The 26,520-nt window shown below is 38.1% G+C and overlaps 1 protein-coding gene across 8 annotated transcripts in view; it reads right to left on the reverse strand.

The window, feature by feature from the left end:
• Positions 1 to 4,804: 4,804 nt before the first annotated feature.
• Positions 4,805 to 26,520, reverse strand: part of CR2 (complement C3d receptor 2) — a 45,941-nt gene continuing 24,225 nt past the window's right edge. For 4 of the 8 annotated variants that reach the window (XM_043486342.1, XM_043486340.1, XM_043486338.1 and 1 more), the window contains 14 exons: positions 26,125 to 26,301; positions 25,940 to 26,030; positions 25,587 to 25,663; positions 20,800 to 21,207; positions 20,256 to 20,444; positions 20,097 to 20,181; positions 19,659 to 19,744; positions 18,283 to 18,675; positions 17,085 to 17,270; positions 15,792 to 15,980; positions 14,838 to 14,861; positions 12,829 to 12,904; positions 8,245 to 8,350; positions 4,805 to 5,521 (listed from right to left, as the gene is read on the reverse strand). In XM_043486342.1, the coding sequence (XP_043342277.1) occupies positions 8,260 to 8,350; positions 12,829 to 12,904; positions 14,838 to 14,861; positions 15,792 to 15,980; positions 17,085 to 17,270; positions 18,283 to 18,675; positions 19,659 to 19,744; positions 20,097 to 20,181; positions 20,256 to 20,444; positions 20,800 to 21,207; positions 25,587 to 25,663; positions 25,940 to 26,030; positions 26,125 to 26,301 (2,072 nt within the window). In that variant the 3' untranslated portion in view covers positions 4,805 to 5,521; positions 8,245 to 8,259. The remainder of the gene's footprint in view (positions 5,522 to 8,244; positions 8,351 to 12,828; positions 12,905 to 14,837; positions 14,862 to 15,791; positions 15,981 to 17,084; positions 17,271 to 18,282; positions 18,676 to 19,658; positions 19,745 to 20,096; positions 20,182 to 20,255; positions 20,445 to 20,799; positions 21,208 to 25,586; positions 25,664 to 25,939; positions 26,031 to 26,124; positions 26,302 to 26,520) is intronic. The other 4 variants (XM_043486339.1, XM_043486344.1, XM_043486341.1 and 1 more) reach the window with 2 other exon arrangements.

The following is a 26,520-nucleotide window of genomic DNA, read 5'->3' on the forward strand; positions in this document are numbered from 1 at the left end:
TGTCCCAAAGGCCAGATATGTTTTTAATCTTCCATTCGTGTCCACTAGACTCTCTCTTAAGGCTCTATTGCAATGAAATCAACTTTGATCACATCACATCACAAGCCCCCTTTTATTTTTTTAATCAATAAATTTAGTTTAGTTAGAAGATAATTGCAATACTGTGATGTTGCCATACATCAACATGAATTGGCCATTGGCATACCTGTGTCGCCTCCCTTCTGACTCCCCTCCCACCACTTTCTCTTCCCCATCCCAACAGGTCAGGTCATCACAGAGCACTGACTTTGGGTTTCTTTTGTCACACATCAAATTCCCATTGGCTATCTATTTTACACATGGTAATATATAAGATTCAATGCTATTCTCTCAAATCATCACACCCTCTCCTTCCACTGTGTCCAAAAGTCTGTTCTTTACATCTGTGTCTTTTTTAATAGTTTAATACTTTCCTTTTTAATACTTTAATACCACTCTTTCAAGGATTTGATATCATCCTTTCAAGATATTTTCAATAGAGCAATGGAATAAGAAGCCAGATAGGCTGTGGAAAAAGGAATAGAAGATTCAATTCCCCAGGCTTACATCACAAGCTATCAGAATATGCCACTCATTACCACTTCTTTTTACACTAGTCTCTTAGCATCTGCTTTCTTCCCTCTTTTCTTGAAGGTTTTAGCTCCTACCTCATGGCAAACTTCTCTACCATTACTCCTGTCATAATCTTCAGTGATTTGATATTCACAGTGATGGTATTTTCCAAATACCTTGTCTCCTTTCAACAATCTCGTCCTTTCCTCTATTCTGCCACTTATGCCCATGGCCATATCTTAGACCCTGTCATCATCAGTAAATACAGATCCTCCACAATTTTGGCCATCCCACTGTCCAACCACCAATCCTATCCTTCTAGTTCACCTCTAGTACCTTGATCCCAACAATCTTGGTATCTCTCAGTACCTAAAATCCATTTATCTTTTCTTTCAATTTCACACCCCCTTAGTATCCTCACTTTCATCCTGACCAGATTCAATTCAATTCCATGGTCCATCATTATAATCACTATCTTGCATACTGCCTCAGTTACCTTGCCCTTCTTCCACTTTATTGTATTTATTACATGAACAATCTTGCTTAGACTCATTTCTCCACAATTTTGCCCCTGTACTCATGAAACTGAATGTGGCTGGAAAAAAAAAAAAAAATATATATATATATATATGTATATATATATATGTCCATGAGGACTAGTCTTAGTTTAATGACAACTCATTTCAAGTGGACCTTTGTAATGTGGACTGGTGTTCTTACTATACTTACCTAATCCATTTACTCTCTGATTCTTCCAAGTGACTATCATTTTTTTTTTATTTTGACATTGAACTCTCACTTCTCCTCCATTGTTCTTAATATGCTTATAGCTTTGCTTCTTTTTTTACAGAGAAAATAGGGGAAAAAAAGAAAAAAGGAAACTTCCACAAACTTCTCTCAAAATTTAATCTGAATACTTCTATCTGGTTTAGTTTCTTTATCTCCTGTTAGTAAGATTATACAGTTCACACCTTATCTAAGGCTAAATTTGCCACTAGTGCACTAGATTATATCTGTTCTTTCTTGCTCAAATACATCACTCTAGGAATTCCCCTCTCTCTCCAGAATTATTACTTCCCCCTTTACACTGGATTTTTACCATAGCATGCAAACAAATTTCTCCAAATGCAGCAAATGTAGTCCTTTTTTTATTTTTTTTAAATTGAAAATTTTTTTTCACCTAATATTTCTTTTGCTTGAAACACAATCTGACCAGATATCTATATCTGCATAGCTACCTCCTTCATCTCCTTCCTTGAGTTTCTTTTTTTTTACTTAAATGTTATCTTCTCAGTGAAGTCTTCTCTGGCCACTATTCACAACTTCACATCCATTCAGAACTCCCTTTCCTCTCTCTCTGCTTCATATAATGTTAAAATTTTTACTTATTTTTTCATTTTTATTTCCATCTGATGATCTGCTTGTCATCTGCCTCTCCTCACTAGAATAAAAGCTACTGGAGAAAACATGTTCATTCATCACTGCTACCACAACCTAAAACATTGCCTAGCACACAAGAATGGGTGCCATAATTATTTGTTAAGTGAATAGATGGAATGATTAAATCTGCTAAGTTCAACCACTTTCTCAGAAAATTTGATGGTAAAGAAAAGGGAGATAGTTTAAGAGAGAAAGCATGGATGGTTTGGGGGAGGATTTGTTTTCAGGGCTGGGAGTGGATATTTGTTGCCTTAACTGAACCCTTTCTTTTGGAATTAGGCCCCTGATTTTTCCTGTTTTCCACAGTTCCATATGGTTCAGATGGACCGCAATTTCCCAAATACGAGAGTACTGACATGTTGAAGCAGACAGTTCTTTGTTTGGGGGACTGTCCTGAGCACTGTGAGATGTTTAGCAGCACCTCTGGCTTCTGCCCCCCAGATGCCAGTGGCACTCCCCTCCTCCAGCTGTAATGATAACAAATGTCTACAGGCATTTCCAGATGTCCTCTGTGGGGTGCGGGGATGGGGACAGAAGGGACGGTGTGATTACCCCACTTGAGAACAACTATGGTAAACCAAGTCCATCCCCAGTTCCAAGCCTGGACAAGCAGTTTAGGCTTTGTCATCTGCTTATTTCACTGTTCCGATCTAATAAGTGGTTCAGCTGAGGACCTGTGACCCTATTTGGACAAATAAGAGTTAGTGAAGGCAATTTTGAAAGAGTTATTGCACAAAAGAAGTTTTTCATTCTAGAATGCTAAGCTGACGGGGCTTCCTAGGTGGTGATAGTGCTAAAGAACCTGCCTGTCAATGCAGGAGACTGTCTGCAGTGAAGGAGACCCAGGTTTGATCCCTCGGTCAGGAAAATCCCCTGGAGAAGAAAATGGCACCCCACTCCAGTATTCTTGCCTGGGAAATCCCATGGACAGAGGAGCGTGGCAGGCTGCAGTCCACGGGGTCACAAGAGTTGGACACGACTTAGTGACTAAACCACCACCACCAGAGAATGAGGCCAGCAGGAAAAAACAAAACCAGGGAATGAAACAGATTCCTAAGAATATGATTTGAATATTTAATTCCCATTTTGACTGAAACAAGCTGCACCCTTGACCTTTTCTGTCATGCGACATAAAATTCTTTCTTGGTTTAAACCAGTGTGAGATGGATTTCTGTCACCTGCAGCTTGAACACATTTTGTAGGTAAAAAAAGGCAGACAGTGATGAGAGAAGTATAACTGAAGGAGCAATGTCCTGGAAGAAACAGAAAGGGATGAGAAAACTATATAGTCTGTACAAAGTGGTAAGTGGAATGGAGAATAAGGATGGATAAACTTGAGAGGTTAAGGAAGAGGGAGTAGAAAGCTATCCTGTAATATTTTCATCCTCTGCTAAGATAAGGAAGGTGGTAAGATATAACATAGGGTTTTCCAGTTGGCTCAGTGGTAAAGAATCCACTTGCAATGTGCAGAGACACAGGTTTGATTCCTGGGTCAGGAGATCCTCTGAAGAAGGAAATGGCGACCCACTTCAATATTCTTTCCTGGAAAATCCCATGGACAAAGGAAACTGGCAGGCTATAATCCATTGAGTCACAAAGAGTCAGACGCAACTTAGCGACTAAACAAGTTATAGTAGATGGCTTGACGTGAATGAACAAATGAGTTGGAGAAGTGAAAATGGCACTGTGAATGAATAAGATACCAAACTGCATACCAATTGAAAGCAATTAAGGAGATATCTGTACACTCATGTTCATGTGTGTGGGGGAGCTAAGTTGCTCCAGTCATGGCTGACTCTTTGCAGCCCTATGGACTGTGGCCCGCTAGGCTCCTCTGTCCACGGGATTCTCCAGGCATGAATACTGGAGTGGGTTGCCATGCCCTCCTGCAGGGGATCTTCCCAACCCAGGGACCGAACCAGCATTTCCTGTGTCTCCTGCATAGGCAGGTGGGTTCTTTACTGCTAGCACCGCCTGGGAAGCCCATTCATGTCCATAGCAGCCATATTCACAACAGCCACGAGGTGAAAACAACCCAAATGTTCATTGATGGATAATTAGATTTTAAAGTAGACACATGCTACAACACAGGTGGACATTGAGGACATTATACTAAGTGATATAAACCCATCACAAAAGGACAAATAACGGTATGGTTCAACTTATATATAAGGTATCTTGAAGTAGTTATGACATTCATAGAAATGGAAAGTAGAATGGTTGTTGGCAGGGGCTGAAGGATGAGGGGAATGTGGAGTTACTCTTTAATGGATATAGAGTTTCAGTTTTGTAAATTGAAAAAGTTCTGGAGATCTGTTGCATAGCAATGTGAATATACTTACACTTCTGAACTGTACACTTAAAAATAGTTAAGACTGCAAATTTTATGTTACACGTTTTCTTTACTATAATTTAAAAAAATATATGTCAAACAGCCTACAGAATCTAGAAGAAGAGTGGGAGTAAATCTGTGGTAATGAATGAGTAAGATTTTATTTTCTCAATAATTTAATTACTGGAACAGAGAACACTGACAGCCAGATTTAGAGTGTGGTGGGAGAGAATGAGAGCACTGGGGGAAGGTGTTGTTGGATAAGTGTTGAGGATTAGGGAATTCAGTTTGTGGGTTAAGAGTTTGACTAACATGACAAAATGGTGGGATCCAGGATGCATAATTGTTAAATCAGAAACTCTAAAAACCCCAAAACTACATCTGTTATTCAAGAGTTCATTGACTCCAGAAAAAAGATCACAAAAGGCAAGTTTTTTTTAAAAGATAAAATATATTTGAAAGACTAATGTACACATTATCAAATGACATTTTACAAGCAACTATAGTTACCTCAGAGTTAAGCTTCAGAATTAAAACTTGACTCCTATAATTTTAAAAAAGATGTGCAAACTGGAATTACTGAGTGATTATAGAAAGTCAAAATATATCTGATGAGAAAAACTCAAATGAAGTGGAAATAAATGTGAGATGTTTAACTAAATCAGAGAAAGATGCTCTTATTAAAATAAAAACAGGCTTCCCAATAAATGTATGCCTATCATAACCAGAGGATATGCTTCATACTTTGCTTAAATAATTAAAACCACACTATAATTAAAAGTATATGGTAACAGTAAGTATGCTGATTACAGTACATATATCTAGATTCTTTCTAGACACAAGGAAAGCTCTTTTTAGTGGCTTCCTTAAAAATGTGACACTTCTTTAGAGATATGTAACTGTTTATAGCCATAGCCTGTCTCCAATACATCACAGGTGAGGCTTCAAAAAGTCCTTGAAGAGCGCATGGCAGTGAAACTGGGCTCCCATCTTTACCATCAGGCCACTTTTCTTTGTTCTGCTTGAGACTGATTGCATATAGGAGTTAAATCTTATGAAACAATCTCACTGATGTTGAGACCATACTAATCCACTTGTTGACAGTAGAATGGTTTCTTTCCAACTGATGTTCAGTTGGGTTCCAAGCAATGAGGCATACTGAAATAGATTAATTTCTATTTAGGAGGCAGCATGAAAAGTAGTGATGCAACTCAAAGTTTAAATATGAGTGTTAACCTTATCTCTATATATACCAATTATAAGTGCCATAAACAGTGGAGCAACAAGCCTAGTAGAAAATATCATTCAATTAAATGGTCCTTCATCATATTACATGAAGCATGCAAATAATAATTAAGTTTTGTATTGATAGATATGAATGAAAATAAATGAGGAAGCAATTAAAACAATGGTCTCATACTAACTTACTCAAATATTCATTCAACAAACATTTACACAATAGCTTTACTTTGAGCCCCCAGGGCTTTGGTTTTAGAGATCACTCTGGCATAGTCACTCCTGTCCTCTTCTCTTTTTCTGCAACTCATCAGCAACAAGGAATCTTTTCTTCCTCAACTGCCACAGCAGTTTTTCTGTCTAATTTATGGCACTTAAAGTTAACACTATGATATGTATATGTCTTATTTTTCTGACTAAAATAAGTTCCAAGAGGATAGAGGTGGTATCTTCATTTTATATTTTATAACTTACATAGGAGAAAGCAGCTTGAAGTCAGATTTGAGCTTGAATTCTACTTTTGTCAATTACTGACCCCGAGTCTTTGGTCAAGAGAATCTTTTCTCCTTGGTTTTGTCACGAAGGATATTATATGCCCACTCAGGTATTACCTTGGAATAATACACCCCTCTTAAAGTTGCAGTGAAGGCTAAATGAGATAAGGCGTGAAAGAGCCTTAGCATAAGGCCTGGGCTTAGCAAACCTTCGACTGTTCACCCCCATTTTCTCCTGGAAACCTCAGGGGAACTCTTCATGTTGCCTGTCAACCTTTCTGTACTCCCTATCATTCAGGCTTCACCTCTCATGGTGACAAATTAATACCTTCTCCTTGTCCTCAAGTCTTTAACATCTCCTTTTCTACTCTCCCTGTCAGCTGGTCATTTTGCTTTGTATTCACTAAGAAAGCAGAGGCATCAGAAGAGGACTTCTATGTGTGTTTTCCCAATCACATCTCCCCACCTGCCTTCATCTGCTCCCATGCATTCTCCCTTTCCTGTTACTAAGGTCGTGCTCCTGTCTGAGGTCTACCTCCCGCTTGAACACTAGATCCCATTCCTCCTAGCTTAGGACATTGCTCCCACAATTTTTCCTTTTCCTTCCCTATCATTTCCTTCCTTCCCCCTAGATCATTCTCTTTAGCTTATGCGAATAGCAGCTATTTCTCCATTCTTATAAATATGTCCCTTTGCTTCTTATCCTTGCCATTACTCTACTTATCTGCTCCTCTCTATAGAAAAAACTCCTTGAAAGAGAAATCTCCAATTCCTCTCCTTTCATTCTCTCTTAAATTCACTTCATTCAACTCCAATTTGCTTCTTTTCCCCTACACCAAAACAGTTCTTATCAAGATTACCAGCAAATCTTATGCTAAACACAGGTCGGTTTTCACATTGATGTTCCTTGATATATCAGCATATCTGGCAGGGTCTCTCCTCCCTCCTCCTTACCATTCTGTCTTTGCATGACTCCGGGAACACCACATTCTGGGGCTCCCTCCTGTATCAGAGTGGCGTCTATGCTTTACAGTGTCAGCTGCTCCCCACTCCATGTCTCCTGATATTGGAGGAGCCAGGGCTCAGCATTTGGACCCGTCTTCTTCCCTTGCCTATCTCATCCCCTTCATTGACCTTACTTGCTTTCATTATTCTGTATATCCATACACTGACAAGACCCAACTTTGTATCCCAAGTCTGGTCCTATTCCTAAAATGTTGAGTTGTGCATCCAGCTATCTTTTTAGCACCTGTATGTGGATATCTATTAGATATCTTACATTTAACATCTCCAAAGTGAACTGCTCATGTTTCTCTCTGGTCCTGACTTCATTCTCAGTTGTCTTAATTAACGGCGACTCTATACTTCGAGCTGCTCAGGCCAAAAAAATCCAGGCATCATCATTGACTTCTCCCTTTCTCTCATACCCTGATATAAACTGTCAGCAAATTCTACTGTCACTGTCTCAGAAATGCATGAAGAATCTGACCTCTCCTCACCAGGCTGGTAGTAGCCATTCACAACTTACTAGAGTTTTGTGACAGAGTCCACGTGGAGGCCCCATCTTTCACCCCGGGCACCTACACTCTCTTCTTGATGCAGCAGTTAAAGTGATCATCTGCTTCCCTGCTTCAAATCCTTCAATGATTCTCATCTCAGAATAAACACCAAGTTCATTACAATGACCTAGCATACTCTACAGGGCCGACAATCTTCACCCTCCTCCTCGTGTGTGCCTCCAACACAGCAGGAACATACCACCTTTTTAAACTCTGTACTTACTGCTCTTTCTTCCTCAACAAGGCTGAGTCCTTCTTCACACTAGTCTTTGCTGAACTGTCATTTTCTTAGTGAGGACTTCCCTTCCATCTATCTTTCCCTATCTAGCCCCTTTTCTGGTTTACTTTTTTTTCATAATATTTATTTATTGATTGATTTTTCTTTTGCTATTTATCTAAATATTTGTTGAATAAATTAAAAAAAAACAGGGACATGAGTTGGCAATGAGTAAGTTAACAGATTTTGTGCATGATTATTAAAGACCTATGCAACAGACCCATATATATTTAGTACTATGCTTATTGATAAATATAAATTAAAAGAAATTTTGACATAGAAATTAATAAAAATATTTAAAACTTCATTAGATACCAGTTTGTCTTCTGATTAGTTTGCTGGGCTGTATGGGTCAACAGAGTATAAGTCTAGTGTTTCTAAATGAACATCTTCTTTATGGTTTGTATTTGTGTAGTAATTGCTAAATGGAAAAAAAAAAGAAAAAAAATAAATTATTTATTCACTGGAGATTACTATAAAGGTATAACAGTTTTTTTCCTTTTTGCAATTCCCAACACATGGTAAGTGATTTTCATGGATGATTTCATTTTATTGTCTTAACTATCTTATGAAGTAATCACTATAATCCCCATTTTTTGGAAAGACTCATGAAAATAATTTGCTAAGCTACTAAGTGTCCAAATCAGAAGTTTCCACTGGGCAGCTTTATCCAGCTCTTTTAATGACTCCCAATAGGACTCCCAGATTGAAAAAAGTTATAAACAAGCTTTCACTTTTTAATATGATCATAAACTTACCTTTGGAGGACCAATCTTCCAATCTAACTTAAAAAGAATTTTTTTATATTTGATATTTAATTCAAAATCCTTCTATAATCATGCAGCACTAAAATTTTTAAATGACTTTTTTAGACATTTTTACTTTTTTTCTTTCAAAGCACATGCACTTTGCTGTGCTTGTAAAACACTTTGTCAAAATTAGCAAAAGACAATAAAATGTGATTGTACCATCATGCAGAACTCTGAGATAAAATAATACAAAATTACTAGGAAAGAAAGATTACCACTAAGGGTACTTACAACTTGCCACTCACTCTCACATTTAAGAGGTCAATTTACATATTTAGCAGGAAGATACATTAAAATTATTACAAAAGATAAGTTTTAGGTTAATGTGAGACTTAGGTTTTATTGAAACATCATAGAAGGGAAGAAAAGAATAACATAGTCTCTTCTTCACATGTTTGTATAACTTCAAAATATTTAATTTTGTTAGTAGACATTGATTTTTAAATGATTCATTACTCATCTTTCTTACAAAAAGTATTTAAGGCAGTTCAAGTGTCTGTATTAAGCATAAGAAACCAAACTGAAGTCAGTTAGAAAATGGAAATAAAATGAGTGATGCTTAGGAGTTTAATTTAACATATATGTTTAGTTCATAATCAACTGGGGCTCTTATGTACAGTATTTGATTTAAACATGCTAATAACTTTGTTAATAATTTTAATAATCAGACAGGAATATTATAAATTATTTGAGCTTATAGGTGTTCCCAGAGTTTGCAAATTTTCCTACACATGTAATGCTCTGATAGCAAACTTTGTAAAAGGAAGGAAGGAGATAGAGACCACCTTTTCTTTTTTTTTTTTTTCTTTTTTTTTTCACCTTTTCTATTTATTTAAATTTCTATTTAAATTACTCTTGACTAAAATTATGTTCTAACTCCCTGTGAGGAAATCCATGCAAATGACATCTATATGTTTGTTTTCTTGAGAACTTTAACTCTCCTGAATTCTGTGAAGCCATTTTCTCCTAACTTTCCCCTTACTTCTGACAGCTCCTTTCCCCTCTTGCCTTTTAAGTATTACTGTCATTCTGAGATCTGTTTTCATCCTTGTTCTAATCTATATTCTGTTTGGTACCAAGGCTGCAATTGTGATTTAAACGTCATCTACCTGAGTCCAGGCCTCTCTCTTGAGTCCTGGAGGAGGGTGCCTGGAAGTAGCAGATCAGAACTGCACCATTCCCCCACCACAAACCTGTCCCTCTCTGTTTTTGATGAACCACTGGATCCACCCAGTGGCACCCACTTGATTCAGACTTTGTGTCCCCTTCCTTCCACATTTAGCAGTTCACTAAACCCTGAAATACTGACTTGGAAGAGACCCTGATGCTAGGAAAGATTGAAGGCAGGAGGAGAAGGGGACAACAGAGGATGAGACGGTTGGATGGCATCACCGATGTGATGGACATGAGTTTGAGTAAGCTTTGGGAGTTGGTGATAAACAGGGAGACCTGGCGTGCTGCAGTCCATGGGGTCACGAAGGGTCAGACACGACTAAGCAACTGAACTGACTGAACTGGAATCCTGAAAAGCCTATTGTCTTCATAGTGAAAATATTTCCTTTTAAGATTTTTTTGGATATGTACCATTTTTAAAGTCTTTATTGAGTTTGTTACAACATTGCTTCTGTTTTATGTTTTGATTTTTTGGTCAGCAGGCATGTGGAATATTGGTTCCCAACCAGGTATTGAACATATACCCCTGCATTGGAAGGTGACGTTTTAACCACTGGACTGCCAGGGAAGCCCTTGAATATATTTCTTACATCTATTGCATCCTCTTGATCCTCACCACTGCTGCTTTGGTTGACAACTCAGTACTGCCCCTTTTTAAAAAAATGAAAATCTGAACATATTGTTTCTTTGCTTAAGATATTACAGGGTAAACACCAACTCCTTGTCATGGCATGCAAGGCTTTTGATGATCTAACTTTCAGACCATCTTTCCCCAAGACTGTTAAACATCAGTCCCATGAGATGTTAAAGGCATTTTATGAAAAAAAAGTTCAGCAGCCCAACTCATCTGAGAGACTAGTTTTTGAAAAATTAAATAGGCTTCTTTAGTGTAGGACCTTAAATAGTCTCATGGTCATTGTGAATCCCCATGAGAAAAATGCAGAATCAAGTATTTCCCAATCTTATTTATTCATAGAACACCATTTCTCCTGAAATCATTCACAAAGCCAAGGTTATGTGATAAACTCTGATAAACACTACTGCCTAAAGTACCTCTCAACTATAGACCCTTGCCACACCTACTGTGCTTATGCCCTTCCAGGCCTAGAACAAACTATTCAGGTTCAAATATGCCATTATTACATAATTTCAGTGTAACCCCCTTCATGTCTGATGCCTACACTAGGCATTATAGAACTCTGAAGAGTGCAATCAGATCATTTAGATAGATCCAAGTGATGTGGCTTGTTAAAGTAATTTTGCTGGAGTTCGTGGGTGACATGTTTGTGGTGACGTGATTTGATCATCCCCCACTGGAAGTTATCTGAGATTTGGTAAGACTTTATCTGATTATCCTCCCTATCACTAGCATTTATTGATCCTTAAGAACCTGGGCACACAGAACATTCCCTGGCTGACACCTGATGATATCATTTGCTAAAAGTGTACCCTTTGCACCTATCAGAATATTCTGCAACTTCCATAAGATTTTATGTATCAGAGGGGATCTTTTATGTCACTTAAACCTATGCTAACCTCAACTTCAATCAGCATCACACATGTCAATTGCTTACTTAGTTCTTATAATATATGATGGAAAGATAAGTCCCTCGGTCTTTACTCAAACTGCAGCTTCTACTTGGAATACTTTTCTCTACTTGTCTACATTCTGTGAGGCATACCTGCAACATTTTCTCCACTATGAAAGCTTTTCTGATCAAACTTCCTAAGTACTGACCATTTGATTCCATCCCCACCAAATATCACATGACCTACTCTGGCAATAATACTTTAAGGATACAATTTTTTTAATAATAAATTTAAAATAAAATGAAAAAGTATGTCTAATTTATGGATGATAAACATAATATAGCAAAATGTAGAAATCTAGTAGTATATTTAAATAGTCATGAAAACAACAACTGAGTTGTTTAAAGATTGCTTAAACAAATAGAAAGGCCTAGTATGTTTCTGTATGAGAAAGCACTACAGAAAATGCGTCAGTTCTCAAAGGTTAACCTATAGATTTAAATGTAGTCACAACGTATCTGTCTTTAGAAAATGACAGATCATCTAAAACTCCTATAAGAACAAATAGAAGAAAGAGGAAAATCTTTAAAAACTATAATGAGGGGATTCTTGCCTTGTTAGAAATTATATCAGAAAACTCCACTATTTGAATGCAAAGTGGTTTGTGACAGAAAAATAGACACATCAATGAAATAATAATAAAAGAATACAGAAATATAACATATCCAGATATATTAATTATTTGATATATGATCAAGTTGGAACTTTCTGAAAAGCCATTTGGCAATATTAACTGAGCATCTAAATGTTCATACACTTATTCCTAGAATTCTAGGAATCTAAGCTAAGGAAATATGGAGATATAGAAGTTTCTTTAAGTTTTTCTTGTCTTTATTTATTATGAAAATAAATGTGGAAACAGCTTAAAATCTACACAATATAGATACATATGATAGAAAAATATGCAATCAAATTGGTAAAAAGAAAATGTGATTTAAATATAAAAATAGGCTAAATGAAAAAAAAATTAAGGCAGGAGGCTATAAGGCCAATATTGCAGTTTAAAAAAAAGAAAGAAATAAGAAAATAATCATATAGGCAAGTACCAAATATCAGTAGTTTTTATGACTGGGATTTTTTCCTATTTTTTAGATTGTTTATTATGTATAAATAAATATAATCTTATCTGTATAAATATCATTCAAATAAAATTAATGCTTGTTATCTTTTAAGTTCTTACTGAAAGGATCTTCTATTTAATACAAGATACCTTATTTCAGTTATCACATTGCAGTATTTGTTTCATTTAACTTGTGCTTCTGTGTTTAGTTTCAGGAAAGAAGTCAAAATCCTTTGTGCATTTTGGTCAAGCAGGCATCAAACTTACCGTTCTCTGTGTTTTAATATCATGCGTAAGGTGACAGCACCCAAGCAGAAAAGAGCTACTACCCCAGCAGAAAAACCTAAAATACAAAACAGAGTATTAAATGATAGAAAATTGTAACCTGCATTGTTTTGAAGTGATTGTGGTGCCTGTTCCTAGTGGTGGGGAAAATGTTATGTGACTTTTTTGCTTATTCTTCTTCAGCCATACACATACTCAATTCCAAAACAGTTGTATGTGGGCTTAAATTTTGGATTTAATCCACTTCATATTTATCCTAAAGCACCAAGCATTTGACCACAAGGTTCCAGTCAAGTTTAGGTTCAGCTTTTCTGTTCTTTTCAGTTTTATTAGTGATATTCTTGTCACTGGAGTGAAATTAGCAGCTCAGGACACCAGGATTCCATGACTTTTCATACAACATTTAACTCTCAGTTGTGAAATACATTTTGCCACTGCAGAATAAACCAGTCTGTTTTGATAGCAACCAAACCATGCAAAAGACCAATAGTTAAACGAAAGTTTTGTGTGTGGTGCTCAGTAGCTCAGTCATGCCGGACTCTTTGCAACCTCATGGACTATAGCCTGTGAGGCACCTCTGTCATAGAATTCTCCAAGCAAGAATACTGAAGTAGGTTGTCACTTCCTTCAGAGTATCTTCCCAACTGAGAGATTGACCCCACGTCTCTTGCATCTTCTGCACTGACAGGTGAATTCTTTATCTCTGCACCATATGGGAAGCCCAAACGTTTAGTAAACCTAAACTTTTGAACTAAAAACTGGGAGTAGCTGGTGAAGTCATTCATTTCATCTTATCTAAAAGTGACAGTTTGTGAAGTTCACATTAAAAGAGCCTTAGCACACTTTAAAAAAAAAGTACAATTTCTTATGATTTCAAATGAAAAAACTTAGCAGGCAGGATACAGGGCTTTCCTGGTGGCTCAGATGGTAAAGAATCTGCCTGCAATGAGGGAAACCTGGGTTGGATCCCTGGGTTGGGAAGATGCACTGGAGAAGGGAATGGCAACCCACTCTAGTACTCTTGCCTGGAGAACTCCATGGACAGAGGAGCATGGTGTATTACAGTCCACAGGGTTGCAAAGAGTTGGACACGACTGAGTGACTAAGCACAGCACATATCAGTTCAGCTCAGGCGCTCAGTCGTGTCCGACTCTTTGCAACCCCATGGGCTGCAGCACTCCAGGCTTCCCTGTCCATCGCCAACTCCCGGAGCTTACTCAAGGTCATATCTATTGAGTTGGTGATGCCATCCAACCACTCATCTTCAGTTGTCCCCTTCTCCTCCTGCCTTCAGTCATTCCCAGCATCAGAGTCTTTTCAAATGAGTCAGTTCTTCACATCAGGTGGCCAAAGTATTGGAGTTTCAGCTTCAGCATCAGTCCTTCCAATGAATACTCAAGACTGATTCCCTTTAGGATGGACTGGTTGGGTCCCCTTGCTGCCCAAGGGACTCTCAAGAGTCTTCTCCAACACCACAGTTCAAAAGCATCAATTCTTCAGCACTCAGCTTTGTTTATAGCCCAACTCTCACATTCATACATGACTACTGGAAAAACCAAAGCTTTGACTAGACGTACCTTTGTTGGCAAGGTAATGTCTCTGCTTTTTAATATGCTGTCTAGGTTGGTCATAACTTTTCTTTCAAAGAGCAAGCATCTTTTAATTTCATGGCTGTGGTCACCATCTGCAGTGATTTTGGAGCCCCCCAAAATAAAGTCTGTCACTGTTTCCATTGTTTCCCCATCTATTTGCCATGAAGTGATGGGACCGGATGCCATGATCTTAGTTTTCTGAATGTTGAGTTCTAAGCCAACTTTTTCACTCTCCTCTTTCATTTTCATCAAGCGGCTCTTTAGTTCTTCACTTTCTGCCATAAGGGTGGTGTAATCTGCATATCTGAGTTTATTGATATTTCTCCAGGACCTCAAATTTTACATACATTTGTATAAATTACCATTAGAGGTTTTATTGAAGAATTTAAGAAAACTTACCAGCAATAAGAGGAGCAAGTGAACCTAAGGAAAATACAAAATCATGAAAATATTAGTCTAGTTGCATGGCTCCACAGAGCTCCATGAATATCCCAGAAATTAACACTCAGATCCCTCTTCTTTAAGTCTACTTAAAAAGATGTATCAGAACACTGAATTATACCCAATCTTTCTTCATTTTTTATATAACAACTTCATTGACCTTTAAATTTTTTTCTTCTTTAAGGTGAGGTAGTTCATTCATGAAAAAAAAAAGCAATAAACTCAACTTCATAATCAGGGATTTCTCAGGTCAGAATGCAATCAATCATTACAACAGGTTAGTTAGCATATTTTTGGAGGTTCCTGTCATATCAGTAAGCACTTATAAATCAAGATTCAGCAATAGAAGAAGTCTAAGGGGCAACTTCTTTCAGAATACAGTCTATCTTTTGTATCTGTGGATTCAACCAACCACTAATCAAAAATATTTGAAAAAGTAAAATATTCCAGAAAGTTCCAAAAAGCAAAGTTCACGCTGTGAGCCCAGCATCTATTTACATAGCATTTACATTGCACTGGGTATTATAAATAATATAGAAATGATTTCAAGTATATAGGAGGATGTGCACAGATTATATGCAAATATTATGCTATTTTACTTAAGGGACTTGAGAATCTGCAGATTTTTGTATCTAAGGGAGTCCTAGAACCAATTCCCCTGAGGATACCAAAGGACCACTGTATAAGGCTGTTACTTTTGCACCTTTTAAATCAGTGCTCATCTCTCTTTATAGTCTTCCTTTACTTTCCCAATCTTCAGAAAGTCTCACTTCAAATTCTTCTGTTACTGTACCACTGATCACAAACCTATGTCAATGCAAAACCCAGGAGTCCCTAAAATTGAGGGATAACCCTCCGTCTCCTCTTTCCAGTGAAACTAGTAGAAGCTGCAGTGAAGCTCTTTGCACTTACTGGGTGATTTGCAAACAGCCAAGGGAGGGTTCCATCGGTGATCTTCCTGACACTGGCTCTGGGGACTGCCTTCTAGGGTATACCCATCTTCACATACTAAAGTGACAACAGCTCCGTATTGATACATTCTTCCAGGCTCCAGCCCATTCTGGATTCCATTTGTATGTTCTGGGAAGCTACAGTTCACCTCTGAAAATAAAGGAATATGATTGAATCTGTGTCATATTTTGACCTTTTACTAAGAATGTAGATATTGCCCTTAATGGAAAGATTTATGAAACTAATTTACTCTATTCTCAATTGGTAAAACATCACTGAAATAACACAAAATTATATCCTAGGCATAGACTTTTAGTGTCAGCCATCTACCTCAATAACACCCTGGTTATCAAATCACTTTCTTTCTTGTGCTTTAGTCTCTAAACCAATAATGAGTAACTTCTGTGGCTTCTTAGAGAAATGATGCAGGCTGAATGAGTAATGCTAGGACTTCTGAATTATTTCCTCAACTTCTGCTCTTGTTCTCCAATTCTTCTTACATATGAATATTTCCTCTTTTCTTCTTTTGTCTTTTCAGTGTAGTGGCCAATAGTATGAGATTTTGGATTTGAACCTAACTCTAGGGCTTTCAAGTTGTTTGACTCTGTATAAGTTAAAAATCTCTCCATTCTACTAGGACTTCATCGATAATACAGGAATAAGGACACCAATCTCTGATGGTTCTCATGAGGATTAAATGACAGAAGGCATGCAAAGTGCTGTGTACCCTAAGTGCTCAACTAATATTTAGTATTAACTCACCACTCATACTTCATATGCACTATTTATGATAGTAAAAATGACATTCTGAAACTTTTATAAGTATACCCATAATCCTACCACCACTTACAGGGAAATATGCTAAAAAAATTATTTTTTAGGAGCATTTTGTCAAATGCACACTTATCATAACTGTAACCACAGTGCACATTCAATCTGCACTAGTTGTTTAATCTACATAAGTTGTAGTTGTTTAATCATAAAGACTTCATCTTTCCATATTTAAATGACCACATATATGATAGCTCATATAGACTAGGCCTTCAGCCATTTTCTCTATTTTGCAATATTTAGATTACTTCATCTATTAATCCAATTAAATCCATTTAATTGGATTAAATATGTTAATTAAATGTATTTAATTAAATGAGCGCATTAATGCATTTATTTGGCTATCTTAAGTTGAAAGTACTTAACTGGAAATACTTGGAATAAATTTTATTTGAGAAATGAGAAAACAAAGAGAGAACACACCTTTGCAATACGGGGCAGGTCGGTTCCAAGTCCCCTCGTGTGTGCACAGGAGGAGTGCCTCTCCCACAAGCAGGTAGCCCTGGTCGCAGCTGTACAGGATGGACATTCCGGGAGAAAACCGGGTAATGTCTCCACCAGTGTGGTTTCCATGGGAGATCCTAAACGGACGCTGACAGCCTACGAAAGCTTAGACATCAATGTGAAAGGATGTTTAGTTTAGTACCGAGGAACAGATAGCCTGTACTCTCTGTAGCTGATAACAATACAGAGAGAAGGCAGGCAACAAGCCAACTGATCAGTATCCAAAAAGACTCCTTCCACCCAAACCAAGCAGTACAGGACAGATATTTGCACTTCCTCCCTACACCACATACGATCTGAAAGCACACATCAGTGGTTGCAGCCTACAAGTGTAATCCATCAAAGAACAGTAATCTTTTCTCTTTGAATGGTAAAAAGGTTGTAGTCAAGTGTCACACCTTCAAATATCTACAGGCACCAAGAAGTGATGCCAAGTTATAGAGCACCTATCTTTCTGAAAATGGCAGACACTGCCTAATTCAAGCTACTGGTATCTTGCAGGAAAGCAAAGGGGATCCTCACTGTATCACAGATTCATGGTTTATCTTGGGCAGTAGAGATGGCTTCTCACTTAAAATAAGACTGCTATGCTAGACAAAAATAAACAGCTCTGAATTCCGTTCTTGGTTGCCATTTGGCATTCTCTGTTGCAGATAGCCACTGACAGGGATAAAACTACCAATGACAACTAAAATTACAAGACAATTAAGTGGGTTTTAAGGCTAGCTCCATTCTCTAGACTACTCAAATATCTCTTTATGGCTGATAGCACAGCCTTAAATATGAAATCATCAAGCAATGTTACTGCCAAACATTTGCTGAAAAAGATATGCATTTTTGCCACTCTAAACTAATAAAAATAATAAATTTGGAAGATCCCATCAATTTATAAGTTAACCATTATCCTTTCATGTACCTTTTGTCAACATGCTTGGAAAGAAAAGGGAAAACAAAAAACGAGCTGAGAAAATAAGACAAGCAAATATTTTGTAAAAATGATATGATTACTTAAACTTTTAATTTACCTTTCTATAGGTGAAATGCCAAGTGCAGATTCAAAACCCCTTCTTAAAAATTCTATGTAACACCCCATATTTTATTTCTTAAAATATCTTACCCTTTCTGATGCAAGTTGGTACACCTGGCACCCATTTGTTGTTGGTATGGCACCTAATCAAGTGACTGCCATTCATGATGAAGCCGGGATTGCAGGCAATATGTAATATGTCATTGTGGGAATATGGAGACTGAGTTTTATCTAGCTTCTTTCCATGCATGACTTCTGGGTCAGGGCAGTGAGTCACAGGGGAAGATTTTACGCACTGCGGGACAGGTCCACTCCAAAATCCATGTCCTTCAGAATCACTTATGCACCGTATACTTTTCTCTCCCAGGAGATCAAATCCTTGATCACATTCATAAAAGACTTCGTTTCCATATTGAAAGTCTTTTGCCAGCACACCCCTGTGCCTCCCATTTTTAACCCCTGGTGGAGACTGACAGTTGATAACTGCAAAAGAAAACAGGAAATTCTACTTCAGCTAGCACACCATGGTCTTCATTCATATACAAACACAACTATGCAACGGTGTGTACTGCACATGGCTAGAAAGCAGTTTACTGGAGGAGGGGATGGCAATCCACTCCATTCTTGCCTGGAAAACTCCACAGACAGAGGAGCCTGGCAGGCTACAGTCCATGAGGTCGCAGAGAGTTGGACATGACTGAGTGACTAAGCACACATAAAGTTATTTAAATTTTAGACGCTGGATCATGCTTTCTTTAAAAAACTTGATTGAATTTTTTGACTCTATGAATAATACATACTCATTCCAAAATAATTCAGAAAGTAGAGTACAGATATAGAGAAAGGAATAAATACAGCTATGTTCCCATGAAATAAATAGTTTATATTGTTATTTTTTAAATTTTGAGCAATTAGCAGGCCTACTGCAAATACAGTCATTCCTCAGTATCCACAAGGGACTGATTCTGGGGTCCCCCATCAGTACCAAATTCCAAGGATGCTTAAGCTCCTTATATAAAACGGCATAGTATTTGCATTTAACCTACGCACAGCCTCCTATATATTTTAAATCACCTCTAGATGACTTATAATACTGAATACAACATAAATGCTATCTAAATATTTACAAATACAATGTATATGCTAGGTAAATAGTACCCAGCACATAGCAAACTCAAGTTTAGCTTCTGGAAACTTTCAGGATTTAAAATATGTATATAATATATATATTATTTGCAGTTGGTTGGTCCACAGTTATGAAGCCTGCAAATACAGAGGGTCAACTGTATTCATTTCCTACTTGACAGTGTTGTTTCCCAATGCTAGTACTATGTAAATACTAAAACAAGTTTTATATAAACTAAGCTAGAACACATACACTGCTGAGGCATAGATTAGCTCTGCAGTGATCTGTCCTCTTTACCTTTTTATAACCCCACGGGCAAATTTTCTTTTTTTTAACTTACTTTCACAAAGTGGAATCTTTTGGAACCAAACCCTATTTTCATCATCTTGACATTTCTGATAAGTGTGTTGTCCAGTCTTCCGGTACCTAGAGAGAGATTATAATACATTTTCTCTTCTTAAAAATCTCATCTCTGAAACCTAGCCTCCTCAAACCACTAATATAGAGGTACTTCTAAATAAGAAACTTGGCACAGAGAAGTCAAAAGTCTTGGCCCTTTAAGTAAGAAAACTGCTTTAGACTTAGAATGCTCCCAGCAAAGACATTTCCATGTCAAGAAAGGACTGAAAATTTAGAGATGCTAGTTAGACCTTTAGAACCTCGCATCCTGTTAGTGTGACAATGAGGAACCTCAAAAGGGAGTCACCAGGACAAATTGAGGCTAAAATTAATGCACAAAGCAAGGTGGAGACCCTTTATGAGAATGAATCTTACTAACCCATCTTGGCAAGATGTATTAACTGGTATCACAAGTGAACCATCTGGAGGCTCTTGACCATCTTTCAAAGGTTGGCATGATGCTTCTAGAGGAGCAAAGTTGGAATTACTTATATATGCTTGGTATAAAAGAGAAAGACAACTCAGGAACTGAAAATACCTTCACACCGAGGGACAGAAGGACTCCAATTTCCTGAAGGCATACAATGAATGGATCTGTTTCCCACAAGCAAGTAACCAGGGTCACAGGTGTAGTCTACAGTCATCCCAGAGACAAAGAGGACCCTATTTCCACCTGTATGCTGACCATGGTGGAGCCCAGAGGGTGGCTGACAGCCTGGAGAGAAAACTTCTCACATAAATACCAACAAAAATTCAAGAACACTGAGTACACAACATTTGACAAAAGACAATCTGAAACTTTTAAGCACAAGATCAAGCTCTTATTCATTACTGAGTGCTTTCTGCTCTTTTGAAGGAAACTGGCACCTTAAAAACAGATCCATTGAATTATCTACCCCGACTATATCCCATATCCAAGGGAGCATTTGCATAATGAACATAAACAACACAAATAGACTGTTTTAATACAGAATGGTAATCTATGCCCCTTTGCTTTTTCCCACAACTCTAGCTTTGGGTGGGAGATAACAAACAAGAATAAACAAATAAATACCTCTGTTTTTTCTCCACTTGATTTTTACCTTTTTCACAAACTGGTATTTCAGGATCCCAGGTGTTATTGGCTTTGCAACGAACCTGACTGCTGCCCTTCAAAATAAATCCTTCAGCACACTTGAATATCACACTGTCATTGTAGGAATAAGGAGCTTCCTTGCCAGATATCTTGTGTCCATTTGCAACATTGACAGGCGAGCACTGAACAGCAGGGAGGGAAATGTTACAGGTAGGAGCAGGGCCACTCCAGATGCCTGTCTCTTGATCGTTGCTTATACAACGAATTGTGCTCTCCCCAATGAGGTCATACTTCACCCCTCTCTCTGGCCCAGGGTTACATGTGTAAGTGACCGTAGTTCCATACAGGACATCTTCTGAAGAACTGCCTGTGTGTACTCCATTGTCGATAGCAGGAGGTGGTGGGCAGGTGATATCTGGAGAGAGGAGAACTTACACTACAATTCTGTTTCAGTATTAGACACCAAAGAAAAGAAATGAAGCTGACTATAAATCTTTTATCTGGTTTCCTAGAGAATATGGGTGATATGATTATGTTTTCTGTCAAAACTCATTATGTGTGTAAAATTCAATTTAAAAGATTTCATTGAAAAGATCTTTGCAGTGTGTTAAAAGATGTATATAAATATATTGTGACTAAAGTCTGATAGCAAATTATTAAGAAAAGGATTCTTTTTATAACAACCAATAGGTCAATAGGCAGACAGAATGAAAACCACAATCACAGAAAACTAACCAAATTGATCACAGGGACCACAACCTGTCTAACTCAATGAAACTATGAGCCATGCCATGTAGGGCCACCCAAGACAGATGGTTCATGGTGGAGAGTTATGACAAAATGTGATTCACTGGAGAAGGAAATGGCAAACCACCTCAGTGTTCTTTCTTTGAGAACCCCATGAACAGTGTGAAAAGGCAAAAAGATATGACACAGAATGATGGCCTCCTCAAGTTGGTAGGTGCCCAATATGCTACTGGAGAAGAGTGGAGAAATAACTCCAGAAAGAATGAAGAGACAGAGCCAAAGTGAAAACAATGCCCAGTTGGGGATGTGACTGATGATAGAAGTAAAGTCTGATGCTGTAAAGAACAATATTTCATAGGAACCTGGAATGTTAGGTCCACGAATGAAGGTAAATTGGAAATGGTCAAACAAGATGACAGAGTGAACATCAACAGTTTAGGAATCAGCGAACTAAAATGGACTGGAATGGGAGAATTTAGTTCAGATGACCAATATATCTACTACTGTGGACAAGAAGCCCTTAGAAGAAATGGAGTTGTCTTCAAAGTCTACAAAATAGTCTGAAATGCAGTACTTGGGTGCAATCTCAAGAATGACAGAATGATCTCTGTTCATTTCCAAGGCAAACAATTCAATATCGCAGTAATCCAAGTCTATGCACCAACCACTACTGCGGAAGAAGCTGAAGTTGAATGGTTCTAGGATGACCTACAAGACCCTCTAGAACTAACACCCAAAAAAGATATCCTTTTCATCACAGGGGACTGGAATGCAAAAGTAGGAAGTCAAGAGATACCTGGAGTAACAGGCAAGTTTGGCCTTGGAGTACAAAATGAAGCAAGGCAAAGGTTAACACAGTTTTGCCAAGAGAATGAACTGGTCATAGCAAATACCCTTTTCCAAAAACACAAGAGATGACTCTATACATGGATATCACCAGATGGTCAATACCAAAATCAGATTAATTATATTCTTTCCAGGTGAAAATGGAGAAGCTCTATACAGTCAGCAAAAACATGACTGGGAGCTGACTGTGGCTCAGATCATGAACTCCTTATTGCAAAATTCAGACTTAAATTGAAGAAAGTAGGGAAAACCACTAGATGATTCAGGTAAGACCTAAGTCAAATCCCTTATGATTATACAGTGGAAGTGACAAAGGGATTAGATCTGATAGAGTGCCTGAAGAACTATAGACAGAAGTTCATGACATTGTACAGGAGGCAGTGATTAAGACCATCTGAAAGAAAAAGAAATGCAAAAAGTCAAAATGGTTTCCTGAGGAGCCCTTACAAATAGCTAAGAAAAGAAGAGAAGTGAAAGCCAAAGGAGAAAGGGAAAGATATACCCATCTGAATGCAGAATTCCAAAGAACAGCAAGGAGAGATAAGAAAGCCTTCTTCAGTGATCAATGCAAAGAAATAGAGGAAAACAATAGAATGGGAAGAAACTAGAGATATCTTCAAGAAAATTAGAGATATCGAGGGAACATTTCATGCAAAGATAGGCTCAATAAAGGAAAGAAATTGTATAGACATAACAGAAGCAGAAGGTATGGCAAGAAGATATTGCAGAAGCAGAAGATATTGTAAGAAGAGGTGGCAAGAATACACAGAAGAGTTACACAAAAAAGATCTTCAAGACTCAGATAATGATGATCCTGTGATCAGTCACCTGTAGTCAGACATCCTAGAGTGAGAATTTAAGTGCAGCAGTTTCACAGCACCATCTTTTAGGATTTGAAATAGCTCAGCTGGAATTCCATCATTTCAAATCCTAAAAGATGGTGCTGTGAAATTGCTGCACTCAATATTCCAGCAGATTTGGAAAACTCAGCAGTGACCACAAGAATGGAAAAGGTCAGTTTTCATTCCAATCCCAAAGAAAGACAATGCCAAAGTAGGTTCACATTACCGCACAAATGTTCACCCACTAGTAAAGTAATGCTCAAAATTCTCCAAGCCAGGCTTCAACAGTACGTGAACCAAGAACTTCCAGATATTCAAGCTGGATTTAGAAAAGGCAGAGGAACCAGAGATCAAATTGCTAACATCGGTTGAATTGTAGAAAAACAAGAGAGTTCCAGAAGAACATCTACCTCTGCTTTATTGACTATGCCAAAGCCTTTGACTGTGTGGATCACAACAAACTGTGGAAAATTCTTAAAGAGATGGGAACCCCAGACAACCTTACCTGTCTCCTGAGAAATCTGTACGCAGGTCAAGAAGCAACAGTTAGAACCAGATATGGAACAACGGACTGGTTCCAAATTGGGAAAGGAGTACATCAAGGCTGTATATTATCACCCTGCTTGTTTAACATATGCAGAGTACATCATGCAAAATACTGGGCTGGATGAAGCACAAGCTGGAATCAAGACTGCCAGGAGAAATATCAGTAACCTAAGATAAGCAGATGACACCACCCTTACATAGAAAGTGAAGAGGAAGTGAAGAGCCTCTTGATGAAAGTGAAAGAGGAGAGTGAAAACGCTGGCTTAAAACTCAACATTCAAAAAACAAAAATCATGGCATCCGGTCCCATCACTTCATTGTAAACAAATGGAGAAACAATGCAGTGACAGATTTTTTTTTTTTTTTTGGCTCCAAAATCACTGAAGATGGTGACAACAGCCATGAAATTAAAAGACACTTGCTCCTTGGAAGAAAAGGTATGACCAACCTAAACAGCATATTAAAAAGCAGAGATATTATGTTGTCAGAAAAGGTCCTTCTAGTCAAAGCTGGAGGGCTATGAGGGCTTCTCTCATAGCTCAGTTGGTAAAGAATCTGTCTGCAATGCAGGAGACCTGGGTTCAATATCTGGGTCAGGAAGATACCCTGGAGAATAAAATGGCAACCCACTCCAGTATTCTTGCCTGGAGAATTCCATGGACAGAGGAGCCTGGCAGGCTACAGTCCATGGGGTCGCAAGAGTCAGACATGACTGAGTGACTAAGGAGAGAAAGAGAGTCAAAGCTATGGTTTTTCCTGTAGTCATGTGTGGATGTGAGAGGTGGACCATAAAGAAAGCGGAGCACAGAAGAATTGGTGCTTTTGAACTGTGGTGTTGGAGAAGACTCTTGAGAGTCCTTTGGACTGCAAGGAGATCAAATCAGTCAATCCTAAAGGAAATCAGTCTTGAATATTCATTTGAAGGACTGCTCTGAAGCTGAAGCTCTGATACTTTGGCCACCTGATGCAAAGAACTGACTCACTGGAAAAGACCCTGATGCTGGAAGGACTGAAGTCAGGAGGAGAAGGGGACACCAGAGGATGAGATGGTTGGTTGGCATCACCTACATGACTGACATGTGTTTGAGCAAGCTCTGGGAGCTGGTGATGGACAGGGCCGCTTGGCGTGCTGCAGTCCATGGAGTCACAAAGAGTTGGATACAACTTTGTACTAAACTGAACTGAATAGGTCAATAAAAGGCACAGCAGAATAGAATTAAGGTTTTTTGAGATGGCATGTCTTTGGGTTGTGATGGTATGGTAGGTTAGCCAAGAATTTTTATTGTTGATTGAACATCTACTTTTTGATAGGCAATATTCTCATCCTTAATGTAAGGGTAGTAGCATTTAATTATAACAACTTTGAGGTCTGCAATCTTATGGAAACATTACAGATAAGAGGCGTGAGTTCAGAGAAGTTACATAAATTGCCCCAGGTCAGTAAATAGAAATAGAATCTGAGTTCAGATCCCATCTCAGTCCTCTTTCTCTCCACTAAGCTAGTATACCCAAACTTAAGGATGGCGGTTCATATACTTATTGACCTCATTACTATTATTCTCCCATATCACATAAGAGAATCAGTAACTAAATGCATTCACATTAAGTGATTGCTATGCTTTGAGTAAAAAGAGGGGGCAACAGAAAGCAAAACTGTGCAAATATAACTATTAACAGAGAGAAAAGAATGGAATCTAATACTCATAATCCCATAACATGGCTAAAACAGAAATCTCACAGGAAGCTGGATCCTCTGTTATTCGTATTCATTGGTCTCACATTATTCTAGATCCTCTGTTATTTTTCTACTCACCTTTACAAAGACGAATTTCCATAAACCAAGGAATTGTGCCTTGACACTGCTGATAAACACTTTCACCCAGTCGGTATCTAGGGACAAAGAGACAAGACATTTTGTCATCTGTGGACCATTAGCCTAAGCAAGAGCTATTGGCTCAATAGCAGGTATTACTTTCAGGACAGGCAACTATAGGAACAAAAACGTAGCCACCATCAGCACAACCCATCCACTGAACAGCATAGTTTCCATTAATGGAAAAATAGAGTGATCAGCCTTCCACAGACCCGTGAAGAAGGTCTTTGAGATAAACTCTTAACACAGAGCTTGCAGTGTACCTAGTGTAATCTGAGATAGTCCTCCCTTACCCTTCATCACAAGAAGAGTTAACATCTGGTCTAATGAATTGGTTCTTGGGTTTTTTAAAGACTTGCTTTCCAACAGGTTCACATTCTGCCACTAAAAAAAAAAAAAAAGGAGAATGAGAAATCAACTGAAGGCCATCTCAAAACCAAAAAATTTTTTAAAAAAATCAAAATTCAAAGCCTGGCACCTTTGCATGTGGGAGCAGTGGGTATCCACACTCCATCTGGGGTACAGCGTATGAATTCTTCCCCCACCAGCACATAGCCAAGGTCACAACTGTATTTTATGGATGTTCCAGGGTCAAAGAGAACCCTGTGTCTGTCTTCCTTTCGCCCATGGAGGATTTTAGGAGGGGCTTGACAATCTGAAAGAAAGGCAGAAATTTTTCTTATGTGAACACCATAGAAAAGCGAGCCAAAGATACTGATCAGTGCTACCGCTGCATTCTGGCGGCGGGTGCACACACAGACATAACCCGGCAGCCCAGTTTTGCTAACTTCAGATCAGTAGTTATCATTTTATGTTTTTTCTGCATTTAGACCGCTGTAGATTGTTTTCCATTCCAACTGAGTGCTCCATTTGC

Source organism: Cervus canadensis, chromosome 13, assembly GCF_019320065.1.
Source record: "Cervus canadensis isolate Bull #8, Minnesota chromosome 13, ASM1932006v1, whole genome shotgun sequence".
Lineage (NCBI taxonomy): Eukaryota > Metazoa > Chordata > Mammalia > Artiodactyla > Cervidae > Cervus > Cervus canadensis.